The sequence below is a fragment of the Xiphophorus maculatus genome, chromosome 21 (genome assembly GCF_002775205.1).
Source record: "Xiphophorus maculatus strain JP 163 A chromosome 21, X_maculatus-5.0-male, whole genome shotgun sequence".
In the NCBI taxonomy this organism is placed as follows: domain Eukaryota; kingdom Metazoa; phylum Chordata; class Actinopteri; order Cyprinodontiformes; family Poeciliidae; genus Xiphophorus; species Xiphophorus maculatus.
Genome location: NC_036463.1, coordinates 23,608,954 through 23,625,297, shown reverse-complemented (window position 1 = coordinate 23,625,297; position 16,344 = coordinate 23,608,954). Strand labels below are relative to the sequence as shown.

The following is a 16,344-nucleotide window of genomic DNA, read 5'->3' as shown; positions in this document are numbered from 1 at the left end:
CAGGTTGTACCTTTATGTTGTCATATATGTATATATATAAATATATATATATATATATATATATATATATATATATATATATATATATATATATATATATATATATATATATACTGTGTGAGTGTGTGTGTGCAGTCAGCACCGACCTTTCCAATGTAAAGCGGCTCCAGTCCGGTGTACTCCTCCAAGACGAAAAATTGATTCCACACCCATCCTCTTTTCACCCTCTGCAGAAGCGCAGAGTTTCTGGTATTTTCCTCGTCTCCTGATTTACCCAGGATGCCTTGAGCCAGAAGGGTCAAAATGCAAAGGGTCACAGGTAGCAAAAAGCTGCCTACAGTGGCTGGAAGATGCACTTGGACCCCCATTGTGAAACGCAGCGATGCTGAACAGACTTGTGCTGTTCACGTGTTATTTCCTCTTATTTTCTGATTCCTGCAGCAGACTTTCTGAGAAAAGAAAAGAAAAGGAGAGGACAGATGAGTGTCTTCATCATTTTTATTTTTGGAAACCTGTGGATAAAGCAGCCGTCCTTTTATTCAGCATCAAGATTACTTCTCCACTGCTGAGGTTTTGTTGGGTTGCCTGTGTGTGTTTGAATAGGAAGGGATCCCGTTGAGCCCAGTAAAGTCACACAGAATGGAGGAGAGAACACAAAGAGTCCAGAGCGTTCACCTGCTGCTAGCCAGGAACCGGCTGATTGGTGTTCACAAAGTTCTACTTCAGGTACGAGAAGGAAAAACGTCAAAAATACAAGTTTATATCAGGACATACATTCATCTATTGATCAGCCATCCATTCATTCATTCAATCATCTATTCATCTATCATCCATCCATTGATTATATTTATTTATCCATCCTTCTTTCCATCATCCTCTATTTACTCATCCATCTGTTTGTCTATTCAGTCATTTATTTATCTTCCCATTTATTTATCCATCTGAATTTCTATCCACTCATCCATCTGTCCATTCATTTATTCATCCATCCATCCTCTATTTACACATTTGTCAGTTTGTTCTTCCATCCATCCATCCATCCATCCATCCATCCATCCATCCATCCATCCATCCATCCATCCATCCATCCATCCATCCATCCATCCATCCATCCATCCATCCATCCATCCATCCATCCATCCATCCATCCATCCATCCATCCATCCTTTCTTTCTTGTAAGAACTCGGTAACCTTTCCAGGCAACGTGAAACAAACTTTGACGTTAGAAAAACCGCCACCAGATTTCGTCCATTCTGTGATCAGAAGGTTTTATTTTATCTGAGTTGATCAACGGGAGTGACAACGTTTGCGCGAACAGCAGGGGGGAACGGGCTCCAGTCGGCCTTCAGGACCGTTTTCACCAAACCTTTGACTCTAACATGGCTGCTTGCTTAATTTTTGAGTCCTCCCAGTGTTCCTGTTCAAAATTTAAAACAGTTTGTCCAAATTCTTAATGACGCGTACATTAACAGCTGGAGAAATCCCGCCAAGCTGCTGCTACTTCCCTCCAGCTCTGGACAGTAAGTCTTCACAAGGAGCCACACTCCTTTCCTCCTTCCTCCCCTTCCTGTCATCGGCAGAGGTGCGCTCCTTCACACCTCGTGTAATTGGCCCGGGGTGTGATGTTCTGAGATTGCAGTGTTTCTGTCAACACTCCTGTTCAGCTACACTCGCACCATGTTCTACAAGCTCCCTTCAGTGCTGCACGCTGCTCATTACAAGAATGCTACTTTTTTCTCAAATTTTCCCTCTGTATCTCAGCTGTAAGAAACCCCTATGAAGTGGTAAAATGAAAAATCTGTGCAATATGCCATTAAAAAAAATGTGATTAATTGATTAATCATCAGAACAATTGATTAATCGTCCGTATAATCGATTAATCAGACACTAAAATGATTGGTTCCATCCTGACTTTGTACATTTCCATATGCTTCTTGTTTATATGTATAAGAAGGCAGCCTGCTTCTTGATTTAATGTATTTGAGAGGAAAAATAGATGAATGAAAAAACAGAACAAGGGGCGTGAAAAGGCAGCGAGCGGGGGGCAGAACGGAAAGTTTGGTGCTCCAAAGGAAAGGAATGAAAAGCAGGCTGTTTGACTCATGGACCGACTCCATTATGTGTTGTAAAAGAGAGCATTGTGCTTCTGTAGACTCTCTGAATCACCAAACCCAGTTAATCATTGTGGTAGAGGCACAAAAGGCAGCGAATGGTGGGAGGCTTGGCTGCATTGTGAGCGGGCGCCTGGCCAATGTGTGTGTGCGTTGGTGTGTGTTTGTTAAAGAAAACTCAGCTTAGCAGGACGACTGACCCTCGACCCGGCTGCTCCCTTCGTTTTCAGCCCATTCATGCCGCCTGGTCTCCATTATGAAGTCCCCGCTCCTAGCCACGCCCAGTGAAAGGTCACGACCTTCACCCAGGCCGTTTTGCTCTGTTTTGTTAAGCTTAATGAGGCGACGTGCAAAGTAAAGCATTTCACAGTCCTTTCTCCTGGTAATGTGATGGTATCTCGCTTGTTTAAGGAAGCAGCTGGTTCACAAGCCGCTGACGGATGACAGAAGGGATAAATAGGGTTCCTACGAAGGGCGCATGATGCTAGGAAAACACGCAACACGCCATCAGTTTGGTTAAAGTTGACATCACTTGAGATAAATGAGTAGTTACCTTATTACACTGCAAAAACACAAAATTCTACCAAGTAATTTTGGTATAGTTTGTAGTGCAAATATCTTAGTACATTTTAAATAAGACAAAACTAGCTTTCAAGTAACTTTTCAGCAAGAAATAGACATTTTCTTTCCATATAATTACCCCTTACTTCCTTATTTGCTTCTTTCCTTCATTCCTCACTTCCTTCCTTATGATTTCCTAGTTGATGTCATCCCTTTGATCCTTCTTTTTTCCTTCTTTCCTCCCTCCTTCCTTCCTGATGACATCCTTTTTCATGTCCTTCCTTCTTCCCTTCTGTCCTATCTTCATTCCTTCCTTTGTTCCTTTATTCCTCCCTTCCTTCCGCATGACTTCCTTATCCTTCCTTCCTTATGTCCTTCCTTCTTTCCTCCCTCCTTATGACTTTCTTGCTCATGCCCTCCAGTCTTTCTGTCCTTCCTTCCTTGTGTCCTTTCTCCAGTCCTTCCTTACTTTCCTCCGTCCCTCATGTCTTTCCATCCTTTTTCATGTCCTTTACCCCTTCTTTCCTTGTAGTCTTAATTTTGTTTCCTTCTTGTGTCCTACCTCTGTTTTTCTTCTCTTCCTTTTATCTCTCCTTCTCCCTTCCTTCCTTAACTCCTTTCAGTGTTCCTTTTAAAGTGAACATGAGGAACTGGTAACTCTGGAAGTTGAATCTGGAAAAGTCTTGAACCTCTTCATGTGCAGGAATCCCTGGACAGTCGGTCATATGAAAAAGTTTACAACTAAGAGGAGTTTTTCCCCTCCTGCCTTCTGCATTCTCAAGAAAAAATAACCCAATCTCAAGTTGTTATCTAGAAAATGCTGTAAGAAAAGCCACCGTGGCAAAGGAGGCGCAGAGCCATCCAATTTGTCGTGCGTTTGTTTTGAAATATGAGAAAGCCCTGAAAGGCAGAGGTGTTTATCGAGACGGAGGAAGAGTTTGAGTGACGGCGGAGGAGGCTGTGATTGTCAGGGGGGGAGCAGCTGGCGTGAGAAAATGACGGGCCATATTGTTGTATCATTGTACTCCGAGTCCACCTGCTGCTCCATTAACTGCGATCTGTCAACAGCAGACTACATCAAACCGCTGCGACACCAGGGAGAAAGGTGAGTTCTGCTACTGAGGGAGAAAAACAAACGGCGAGCGAGCGGCACGGTTCAGCTGGATGTGACCCGCTCCACCTGTTGGGAATAATGAGCCGAAACCGGCGCCATCCCTGCGGTTGCACACATGAAACTCGGGTTGATCAGAAATCAAACATTGGCAACGTGAGAGGTCGCCACGACGACCGCTTAGGGATCAGAAGCTCAGATTGTTTTGAATAATTCATGTTTTTCCAACAGAATTATAAAAATAAGGAAGTAGAGATGCGTTTGCAGATACTGCACTGTAAAAACACAAAAACTCACCAAGTATTTTTGGTCTAGTTTCTAGTGCAAGTATGTTAGTACACTTGAAATGAGACAAAATTAACTCTGATAACCTTTCAACAAGATATAGGAGTTTGCTTTAAGTCAGTTTCTTTGGCAGTTTTTCTGTTTTGTTTGTATTTATTTTTAAAACATGTAAAATATGTCAACAAAAACACAAGAAAGCAAACTACCGGTAGTTAAGTTTCAGAAAGATGAGCAAGGTTAAGATATAAAGTCTTCTTTAAAAATATATAAGGTAAAGTTTTGATATTTTAATGGGGAAATCTTTGAAGTTTAATATGTTTTCACATTTAATTTTGTTGGGTTTGTTTAAATGTGAAATAATTAACTGATTCATAAAGTTTAATGAAGCCTTCAAACTTTGATCTGCCGATCTAGAGGAGCCTCTGTGTGTGGCGCAGGTCTGTTTGGGTCAGTCTGCAGCGTGATGGAGTGTAGATTTCACACCGGCCATGTCTACTTTAACTTAACCTCAGCTTTTAAAGAGAGGCCTCCCAGGGTGGAGAAAAGGGCCCTAAAAAGTGGGCGGGTCCATAAAAGCTCTCATGGTGGGGTGAGACGTCACGGCCAATTTGTTAACCACAATTGATTTTGCACGGGGCTCAGAACTTTGTGTCACTGAATTTTGCGCTAAGATTTGCTGATCAATTTTTTGGTGAAGCCGTTGGTGTTTCAGAGAGTTTTTTGCTATGGCTGACCTAAGACATTTTCTAGATAAAAACTGACATACAAATGTTGACAGTTCTTTATTTCTGACTTGCAGTGGCTCTCAAAAGTGTGGAAATCCTTGGTTTAAAGCGGAGAAAGTAAAAGATTGTTGACTTGTCAAAGTCAGAAATTTCTTAAATCTTAAATGGCCACAATATGCAGTTTGGATTTTAGGTAATTTTGTGAAATTCTGTGTTTTGCTGTGAACTCCTGTTTGTTTTTTTATTTCCATGATTGCGTCCGATGTTTGTTCTCCATGCAGAAGCGTTTCAGCGTTCTAACTGAAACATAAGTAAAGTTTGATTGTGCAGTTGCTTTTCCAGCTTTTAATGAGCAGCACAGCTTGTGGATTAGTCTGGGTAAAGTCATGCAGGTTCTGTGGTTTTTAAAATGAAATGTCCATCCCATCGGCGCCTTGAGGAAGGACCCAGTTTCTTATCTGGCTCTCAGGGCGGGAATGCAGCCTTCAAAGGCAGAGAGCATCCTGACCAGACTCTCCCAACATCACACGCTTGTTTGTGTTGGTCTGAATCAGAGTTCAGAACGTGCCTCGCTCTGTGTGTCGGCCTTTTTATCCTTTCCCCCCCAGGACCGAGGCGCTGGCTTTGAACCGGTCTCTCTTAATTGTGGGGAGCTCCCGGGGTTTTGGGGTCGTGCAGCTGTGCACGCCGCAGCCTCTGTCCCCCTCCCTGTGGTTCGTTTACTGCAAGGTGTTTCTAATTACTCGGCACTCCCTCCTCTTCTCATCTACCCCTTTTCTAATATTTGTGCACCAGTTGGGTTTCTGAACCGCAAACCTGATGCACATTTTGCCCAATTAAACATCTGTGTTGCTGTTTAAAACATCTGTTTCCTCCTTTCCCTCCTCTTTAGGGTACATTTCCAGTCGATCTAAAATGGGAGACCATGATAAACGTTTCTGGAAAGTGTCCTTCAACTTCAGTGAGATATTTAAAGCTACACACCTTAAATTACTACTTTGTAGAATAATCTTTTGGTTGGGTTTAGCCTCCTAAAAGGAACACAAGAAACTGGAGAAATGTCTGTCTGTCTATCTTGCTTTCTATTTCTCTCCATCTCTCTGTCTGTATATATTGATTTGACTCTGTCTAGATATCTCTCTCTCAAGCTTTATCTATGTATCTGTCTCTCAAGCTATCCGTCTATGTCTACCTCTGTCTTTCAAGCTATCTCGCTCTCTTGTTATCTCTCTCTCAAGCTATCTCTATATATCTCTGTCTCTCTCAAGCTATTTTTCTATCTCTATCTCTATTTCAAGCTATCTCACTCTGCCCAGCGATCAATCTCTCTCTCTCAATCTCAAGTTAATTCTACCTTTATCTAGCTATCTCTCTCTCTCTGCCTTTCTCTCTTTCTCTTGTCATGACTGGTACCTTTGTGCAGTGCAATCCTTTATTATCAATTAATCAGAACATCTGTAGATAATGAAATCCTCTAGAAAAGTTAAAATTAAATCAGAATCTGTTTTGATGAAGTCTTATGATGTTTTCCTACTTGATAGTCCACTAGAGTCGGTTTGATTAGGGACCAAAGTTGCTACATTTTCAGCTGCTGTGGTTCATTTTCAAACTGCACAGTGTCAAATTAGCCAAACTAATTCAAAAACCTGTTCCTTTCCTCGCCTGTGGGGGCGCTGCACTAAGAACCACTGAAGGAAACGATACAAAAACGTCTGAAGAAGACTGAGCACAACTTCTGTTTTTACAAAATGTAAATAAAAATGGAGTGGATTCATATTTTAGCGGTTGTAGCTATTTCTCCTGCTAGCACTAGCGCATTTATTTTGGTTGTATTTACCCACAATGCCCTGCGCTGTAGTCCACTTCCTGCTTTTGGAGCGGTCTCCAGACCATCCGAACCATACCAGAGATCACTGCAACTTAATCGAGACCAATATTTTTAGGGGGACCAGAGCTTGTTTCTTTTGGTCTGATTGTGCATTCACACCTTCCCAAACGAACCGGACTTTCTAGACTAGCGGACTGGAGTTGGATTCATTAGACTGAACAGAGCTGGTGTGAATGGACCGTTAGTTTTATTGTGCACTCATTTATGTAACTAGGTAGTTGCAATTTCTACTTTTCAGCAGTTCAAATATCCATATTAAAGATGGAAAAGTTTATCAATGTTTTATTTTCTGCATTAAACTCTCTTTAAAAGAGGAGTGTCCAGAGTTTAGAGAGCCACTGTAGTTCAGAAATAACAAACTGTCATCATTTGTGTATAAATTAAATCACACAAACTGGCATTCATCCCAGCCACTGGTGCATGGAAGTGATGTCACCGTTTATAAGTGTCATCTGGAAAAGTTTGCAATCTGTGTCACTAATTAAACAGCATTATGTTGGATCTCCTTAGAAAGAAAAAGGTCCATGTCCTCTTAAAGCTCTTTGTCAGACGCTGCAAATGTCAGTGAAGATATCTCAACCCGAAGCCCGTCTTCACCGCCTTCCCCTGATATAATATCAAAGAAACGTCTCCACGCTCTGGCGGGGGTACACATGCCAATCTCGTACCTTATTTTCTTCCTTACAAGACAGGCTGTACTTTAATGGGTTTGACAGTAAAATGGAAAAAAAGAGAGTCCTCATTTTGGGAGAGTAGAACCTTGGCTCAGACTAAGGAATGAGGTCTGAATGCCAAACGACGCTCCGTAAAAGGCAGATACCGTCGCTTGTTTGAAGACTCAAAAGTGCAGACGTGTTCAGAATTAAAGCCTCAAACTTTCCAAAGTGCATGCAAACCTCTTATCTGCAGATAGTTAATATCATATAAAGCAAATTCATCAGCATCTGTGAAAAATAAAAAAATTAAAACAAAACTCAAATAAGTCAGTGCCTTACCTTTTTTTAAATTTATTTCTGCCTTGTCTGCTTCTCCTCTGCTAATTTTTATTTCCTCTTCCTTTGCCTGAAGTTTTTCTTAAAGGTATGAAATCTCTCTTAAAGTCACCTTGAATGCGTGCTCTCCCTTGTTAGCCTCTCGGTAAAGTTTCCCCTCTTCTCCATCTACATATAAATAAACGTGCATTTTCTCATGCTGCCTCTATAGCGGCTTCCTGTGCACTCTCATCTCGGGTGTTGCCAACCTGGGGACCCAATCAGACTAAAGGACCTATTGTCCCTCTCTTTTACAATCAGCGCGACAACCTCTCCCCCTACTCCGGCGTAATCCACCAATCTCCCACCACGAGCAGCGAAAAGAGGAGAGGAGGAGAAAGTAGATGGAGCGGAGGGAGGGGAGTGGGACTGACAGCAGGGCAGAGGTGAAATTACAGAGAGAGGGGAGGAGTGGGGGTGAAAAATCAGACGAGGATGGGACGGAGGAATGAGAGGAAAGAAGCTCTAGGTGGTACTCAGGGTTATGATAGTTTTGGGTTTTTCATTATAGTTCATTTTTGTTTCTTTATGACTTCTTCTTTGTCTAATCCTGTTTGTTCTTAGCATGTTTAAGGCTGGACAATAAATCAATAACAATAAATATCAGTAATAAATAATAAATCTGATAATAAATTTCTCATTTCTCTCACTCTTTGGTTACCTAGCAACTCACTCTCTCTTTGGTTACCTAGCAACGACCTGTTGAGTAACTTGCGCAGCAGCAGTTTCAAGTTTTGCCATTGTGGGTCATAATTGCTTAAAAATAAAATAAATAAATAAAAAATGGTGTGGAGTGAAAACTGTGCAAAAGGTCACACCACCAGTTTGCCAGTAATTCAGATATTTAAAACCAAAAACAATTCAATTATTATCGGCAGTTATTGATATCGACTGATATGAAATGATTATATCGTGATAAGTTTTTCAGCCATATTGTCCAGCTCTACCGATGATTGAGATTTGGTTTTGGATTGGGAATTCTTGCCAGTTTGTGTCAAATCATCTGCACAGAACTTTATTTCTAGGGGATATTTGATAACTGTTGCATACAAATGTTGTAGTTTTTTGAAAGTGTGAAATGTCTTCCAGAAAGAACTATATTTCTCGGTGTTACTGTTAGCTTGAGAGTTTATTAGCTTGAATATCTTCATGCTTTTATACCTGTTGGGTTGTGTAACTGTTAGCCTAGGTAGCAGTTAGCTTGAGTAGATATTAGTTTGAATACCTGCTTAACTTAGCTAGTACCTTTTAGCTTGGGTAACTTGAGTTTGAGTTGCATTTAGCTTGAATAGCCATCAACTTCTCTACCTTTGCGTAACTGTTAGCTGAGTTGAAATTACCTTGAATAGCTTCAAGCTTTTATAAGTGTTAGGTTGTGTACCTGTTAGCAATAGTAGTTAGCTTCAATAGCCTTTAATTTGAATACTTGGTATCTTTGTGTATCTGTTTCCGGTTTAGATTTTGACTTGATTAGTTGTTAGCTTAAGTAAGGTTTAGCTTGTGTAAACAATAGTTTGAGTTGCATTTAGTTGAATAGCCATTAACTTCACAAATTGTGATCTTGCATAACAGTTAACTGGAGTAGACGTTAGCTTGAATAACATTTATCTTTAGCAATTGTTAGCTTGCATGATTGTTAAGTTAAATAACCCTTAAAGGTCATGTTGGCTTGTGTAAGTGTTAGGTTTTAGCAGTAAATTTAAGTGTTTGGTTTAGTTACATTTAACCTGAATACCTATTAGCCGTCTAAATGTTACTAGAGTAGCTTAAGTTAATATTAAAATTATTTTTAGATCAGACTTTTCTTCAGATTTTTCCAAGGCTAGAAGAAAAGCTTATATGCTACTTTTAAGTCATGTCTGAATTTGAGAGTAGTTTTTACCTGCATTATTTTTGGCCACTTCACTACTGAAAAAAGCATAATTAGTTTTCCAAATCTGCAGAAAAAGCCTCAAATATTAGGTTCATACCAGAATACAATACCCACACTGGGAGATTAGTCATGGAGATCTGATTCTTGTTTAGCTCAGAGGGAGAAAATAGCATTTCTGCTTTAAAGTAATCATGGAATTAATGCAGCAAAAAACGGGTTTTCAGAGTCATGTCCTTTGCAAATTTCTCCACAGGAGGAAAAGGATGATGAAATTGAAATCATTTTGTAGATGTAGTCAACCATGTTTAAACATAAATGAGATTTTTATTCCACAATTTGTTTCTCAGGCTTCTGTTTTTTTTAATTTTTCAGAATTATTTCCTTGACGCCATAAAGTTGCTGCAGACACAAACATGCAAAGTTTCCACACTGGGATGACTTTGCCCTGTTTTTCCACTCGACAGCCCATTGACTCTCCTTAATCTTTCTGACAGAGTAATTTGGTGTGTTGTACAGCTCTAAAAATACAGATGAAGGCTGTTGTCACCCACTGAGGCAGATGGTCAAAAGGTTGAGCTTCTCCATCGGTTCAATATGTTTTTCCTTTCTCCCACTCTGTCCCTTTCAATAAGTCCTCTTTCTCATTTGGCAGGTCATTCTTCTTCACAATCGCCCCACCCTCCCATCATTGCGGCCCACCCTGTTGCCTTTGTCTATTTGAAGACCTGACTGGTTACCAATCTGTTTGTGAATGCTTGACTGGACCTCTCTTTAAAAAAAAGAGAAAAATAAAGGCAGGGGGCTCCCTCTTTGTCTGGACCGTCCATGCAAAGAGTGGCATTGAAGCTCATTGAACGACACCTCCCATTACTGCGGCGGAGAAGCTGGTAATGATTAGCAGAACAAATTGAACCCATTGGACTCATGGAAGCGCCTCTCTCAGTTAAGTCTTTTATAGTTGCAGGCGTTTGGAAAACAAGTCCCTTCAGGCCTCGGCACAAAAGCTTGGATATGGCGTAGAAATAGATTGGATACACTTGTGTTCTGCATGTTTCTGGACTTTGGTTTGGCAGGATGTTTTAGGGATCCAAATACGCCTCTTCTTAAGTCGGTTTATAAAGGCCAAACTTGTTTCGACACCTACAAGAAGATTTTATCGCAACTCCCGACAATCGAGTGAAAAGCACATTACATGCCTGTTAGACCTACATAGAGGTAATGATTGGTTTACAAGAAGTATTTCATGACATTTGCCTCCACTTTCTCTTATGTATGACATTAGAATAATACTTTATGCACACTGCAAAAACACAAAGACCTACCAAGTATAACTTAGTATACTTCAAGTAAGACAAAACTGACTTTTCTACAAGATATAGGAGCTTGTTTTAAGAAAATAACTTATTTTTGAGATAGAAAATTCTAATTCCACTGACAGATGTTTTTCACTTGTTACAAGACGTTTGCCAATTGAACAAGTACTTTTTCATCAATATTGACTTAAAACATGCTCCTGTACATAACTGGACATTGGCTCACTGTGTAGTTTCAAAACTTTAGAAATATATAATCCATTCTGGAGTGATGGATGTCACTAGCTGCATTCCCATCGACAAACTTGACATTTCAAAAATCAGCTGCTTTTCAATTCTGAAAAAAACCCCCCCACTCGTTCTTCGTTTGTTAAAAAGTTTTGTCGCTAGGATGAGGTGGGGTTTTTTTTTGGTTTATTTTGGAAAACTTCAATGGAAACACTTCTTTTTGCATCACATGATCAACAACCGGATGTTGCCACTGGTGCAAGCCACGAAGAAGAAGAAAACAGAAAGTTGCAAACAAATGTACTTGCGTGTGATTTAATTGTGTTTCTTCTTTAATGGAAACATAGCAATTGCAAATTTTATTTTTTTTAGGCGTCAATGGAATATTGACAAAAGTTTTGCACAAATTAGTAATGGAAAATAAGCTTTACTTCTCATCTATTTTGGGATATATATCAGGTTTTGAGATATTTTAGCCTGTTTTATGACGTTATCAAGGTTTTCTTTAAGTGATTTTCTTTGTCATGCAGTAAGTTGTTCATCAAAATGGGGCAGTTATTTTTTAACATAAGACCAGGTTGTTTTGAGTGATTTTTTCCCTCTTAGTGAATAAATAGATTATTAGAAAATGGTATTTTCCATTTCCACGTAAAACTGTTGGGTAGGGGTTGAACGACTACATATTTTTTAAGGTCGACTACATCATGATAATAGTCGAGTCGATGTCGACTAGTCGCGGTGACGTCATAGTGACGTAAGCGCAAAAACCCTTCACAACTACTTGGAGGCTTTATTAGCTATTTTCACGGCAAATATTGACACCCCCCCCCACACACACACACACACCACACTCTCCCCTTCTCCTGCTTTTACTAAGTCTATTATGGAGATTCTTCGTGAGCAGCGGGGAAAAGTTTGTTGCACAAAGTCGGGTCTGACTTTTTTTTTCTAAACACCGGCTGACGCTGATGATCTCTGGATAGTTACTATAGGAGTCAAATTATCACACTGACTACATGGAGCTTTTGGAACATCACAAGCCAAACTTGTTATGAACGGATCCCGTTTGGTTACAGCTGAATTCAACGAAACCACCTGCTTCTCCTCCGCCCGATGCGCGGCAGGAAGCTCTGCTGACTCAGCAGATTGAACGATTTAAGATATTTTCTAGTCAACGTCAACATGATAAAAGTCGAGTCAATGTCGAGTTGACTAGTCGTTGTGACGTCATAGCAACGCAAGACGCAAAGCTTTGGAGTAACGTACAGGCTTTATTACCCGTTTTCACGGAAAAATACGGCATTTACACAGAACAGCAACAAGTGAAACAACAAAACATCGGGATAGTTTATGATAAATAATAAGTTGCTGGGAAACCAACATTCAAAAGGAAACGCACATCTTTTAGATGGCATGTAAAAACAATAAAAAGAGGTGGCAGGGGGGCGAGGGGGGTGGGGGGGTAAATAAAGTTCACTCGCTGTCAATATTCTCTTCGCTAAGAGTTGTTGGGGTTTTTTCTTGGTTGACATGTAGGAAAACAAGGGCATCAACATGAGCCGGATGAAGGCTTGCCCGCTTTCTCGTAATGGTATTCCCAGCGAGAGAGAAAATCCTCTCGCTGGGAGTGCTGGTTGCCGGAACAGCTAAATATTTTCTGCTGAGGTTTGCCAGACTGGGAAATCTGCCCTGGTTGCTGGCCCACCACTGCAGCGGGTTCGCCATGGTGGGGATCTGCGGTAGCGAAAAAAAAATCAAGGATTTCTTCGGCAGCAGTGGTGCTGTGTGCTGCTGATCCCCTGTAACTCTGGTAATGTGGCCCAAAAAGTTGCAAAAAATCTTCTTCACGTCTGACTTTTTTCCCGGTCACCGGCTCGCTCTGATCGGGCACGTCCTCCACCTCCTCCCCTTCCTCTCCTACAGCTATAAATAAAATAAATAACGCTAAGTTCATAAATTTTCACTTCATTTGGACATTATAGACTAAAGTTATCGTAAACCGTTCAACCTAAATCAACAGCTGTCATTACCGCAGATCTTTATTTAATCAGCAACATAACATCATAATGTATTAGTTAGATCGTCGTGACAAAGACACTCGCGAGCCGGCTAAGTGACATCCTTAGCGGGAAGGGGGCGAGTTTTAGACGGCTCGTGTTTTGTAGTGGACTGCAGCTGCAACTCCATCTCCTTTTAAAAACACTGTAAAACCACAAATATGCATCCATCTACATATCATTTAAACTAATATATTAACTTATTTTTCTTGTGTCTTGTGACCTATACTGTGCTGTCAGATCAGCACAGGCTGTCACCACCGGCAATCACATGACTGCGACTAGTCGACATGAAATGTAAAAACTCGCGAGACGTCCTAGAGTCGACTAGTCGACTAGTCGACTAATTGGTTCAACCCCTACTGTTGGGTAATCTGAAACATTTCTATGTGACAGAAAGTGAAGACAAAGTAGTCTGTGGATAAAAATCTTTTCACAGCACTATAAAACCTCCCTTTATTGCCAGGACCTGCATGAATTTTTAACATTTCAGAAATGTGGAATAAGGAGCAGTAATTTATTTTCCAAATCATAACTTCTCTTTTCCTGCTGAATAAGCTTCCACCGGCCCTGGGCAATAAAAGAAGAGCTAAGAGTATCAACAGGAGTTAGCAAGCACACAATTTACCACAGAAAGGCAACACCCGGCCTCTTCACACCCTGTATCATGTAACAGACTTCAGATGGAATAAGCTAAACAAAAGTTAGCCAGTCTCATTCGCTGTATCTCTTTGCCACCAAACCACCAAGAGGGAAGAGCATAAAAGAGGGTTAGGTTTCAGAAGAGCAAGACGAGAGAGCCCCAGAGAGAGGGAGCAAAGCCTCCATGTCATCTAAGATAAGAGCAGCAGCTCTCTTCCCTTCTGCCCAAGATTAAAAATGGCATGCAGCAGAACAAGCTGGGGTACAAAGAGCTACTCTGTGTCTTTGGGATCCACAGTTCAGGCTTTTCATGTCTGTGTTTTTGGCTGAGAGTCGCAACAAAGGAAAATTAGATTGGGAAGTCATTGCATCTTTGTTGATGGAAAAGCCCAGAAGAAAACAAGTAAAGTTTCCGTAACCTTTACAGTAATTGGTGAAAAGATAAATATAACATGGTTGGCCTTAATTGTGAAACACCAGCAGTGCCACAGGGCACGCATGCTATTGTTTTTTTTTTAATTCTCAAGCAATTGAGAGACGCAAACGCATTTGTAATCAAATTGGAGCACTAATGTAAAACAATGCATATAAGCGTTGTCTCATTAAAGTTGGGGCTGATGAGATATTTCATCTCCAAAGGTAGAATAACACTTCAGCATCAGACGATTTGTCAAGTATTTATGTTTCTTCCATGGGGTTAATAACCTTTAAAAACAAATCGGTTGCATCCAAAGGGCAGCCTCATCAACACTGTGCTCTTTATCTGACCATACCTTTAAACAAAAGAAAATGGTTTCATATCAATACAAATAAAAATAAAGTTGTGCTGCTGTTGAATCAGTGCAATAGTTCAGTTTTCTATTGCAAGAATTGCTTTATATGCTGTTAGTTTTTGTTAAAGAAATAAGTATAAAACATACAAATTGCTGCATCTAACTACAAGTGGTTTACTGAGAGAGTTGTTTTAAGTATTTTAACCATCATTACTTTCTTATAAAACTGTTATCTGTGCCATAAAGTTGAACTATATCTGTTGTTCTGGATTGCTGAGCATATACTGCTACCTCTTGGCTGTGACTCATTCTGGGCTAGATATAATCTCAAAATATATTTTTCTTGTGTGCAGACAAAGAACCTTTGGTTAGAAAAATTGGACAATTTACTTTCGGGCAGCACAATATGTTGCAAATCTGTTGTTAAAGCAGTGGTTATTTCTGGGAGGACTGCCTGGACTGCAGTAAGAGTTGGCTAAGGATGTAAGTAGCATGGCTTCAGGTTCTCTGTTTGTGGTGTATTTGGGTACAATTGTTGTTAAATGCAGCGTAAAACAATTTAAAAAGTGGTGATAAGGTGGTCAAGTCATGTGTATTAGTCTGTCAACTTTTAGTGTTAGCAACAGTTAGCTTGAGTAACAATTAGCCGAGGTAGATGTGATTCTGTCAACTTTTAGCATCAGCAACTGTTAGGTTGAGTAACAACTTCAACTAGAATTTAAATCTTTTAATATATCTATTTTTATTAGATATTGTAGTACTGTTTATGAGCTTTGTATTTCCTTTATGAATGAATGAAAGTAGATGTTAACCAGTCAATTTTTAGCATTAGCAGCTGTTAGCGTAAGAAACGATAAGTTCAAGTAAATGTAAATCCTGCCAGCTTTCAGCATAAGCAACTGTCAGCTTGAGTAACAATTAGCTTAAATAGATGTTAGCTTGTTAACTTTTAGCTTGAATAACGATGAGGTTGATCGGTTGTTCACCTAAATCACAGATGGAGTTTAAGTGGAAATTAGCTTCAGTAACAATTAGTTTAGGGAATAGTTAGCTAATTGTATATTTGAGTAGCAGTTAGCTAGTTTTTGATTTAGCCTATGTAGTGGCAAGGAGTGGTTTGCTTCAGTTGTTACTTATTAGCTTAACTCTTTCATACAGAGTTCATCATTTGAACTGAAGTCAGTCTGTTTTCTACAGGAGGTAAGATCCTGGCATGCTGTCACTGAAAATTAATATATATTTTATGGTTCTTGATAAAATTTGGCTTGTGAGATCTTGGCAACTCTGAGTCAAAGTCCTTTTTATCACAACCCCAAGTTCTGGTGGGGGGTTTTTTGTCTTAAAAGAGTGACCTTGGACATTAGCTTGGCTTGGCTTCGTCTGACCCGCCCCCCCAGTTGTGCTTCTGTCTTTGTCAACCTTCAGGATATCATTTACCCTGCCGACCTTTTCACCGTTTCCCCTCTCATGTCTGAGCTCCGCCACCTCAGCAGGGTTATTGACTTTCTCTCCGCTGCGTTAAACTCCGCCATCCGCGTGCCACTGGTGGAGGAGCCGGCGCCGTGACACGAGGCGGCGTTCTGTTTAGGATAAAAGGCTCCCCGGGCTGTTTGATGCGGTATTCCAGCAGGGATCGGCTGGGATGTGGCCTTGATGAGCTGACAGGAGCAGAGGAGACGTGGTGCCTTGAAGCGGCAGGACCACAAACCTAAGGAGCAGCACATCTTGCTCTGATATTTACCCCT

At 40.5% G+C, this 16,344-nt stretch overlaps 1 protein-coding gene and 1 long non-coding RNA gene across 3 annotated transcripts in view; one reads left to right on the top strand and one right to left on the bottom strand.

Annotated features, from left to right (window-relative positions):
- LOC111606153 overlaps positions 1-16,344 on the top strand; it is a 191,811-nt gene that overhangs the window by 15,819 nt on the left and 159,648 nt on the right. The gene's annotated exons all lie outside the window — the stretch shown is intronic.
- Positions 1-16,344, bottom strand: part of cdh20 (cadherin 20) — a 93,865-nt gene that overhangs the window by 26,615 nt on the left and 50,906 nt on the right. The window contains exons 1-2 of one of the 2 annotated variants that reach the window (XM_005810767.2): positions 7,678-7,979; positions 147-449 (exon numbers count right to left, since the gene is read on the bottom strand). In XM_005810767.2, coding sequence (XP_005810824.1) covers positions 147-368 — 222 coding nt within the window. In that variant the 5' untranslated portion in view covers positions 369-449; positions 7,678-7,979. Of the gene's footprint in view, positions 1-146; positions 450-7,677; positions 7,980-16,344 lie in introns of those variants that run through there. The other variant, XM_023325890.1, reaches the window with a different exon arrangement.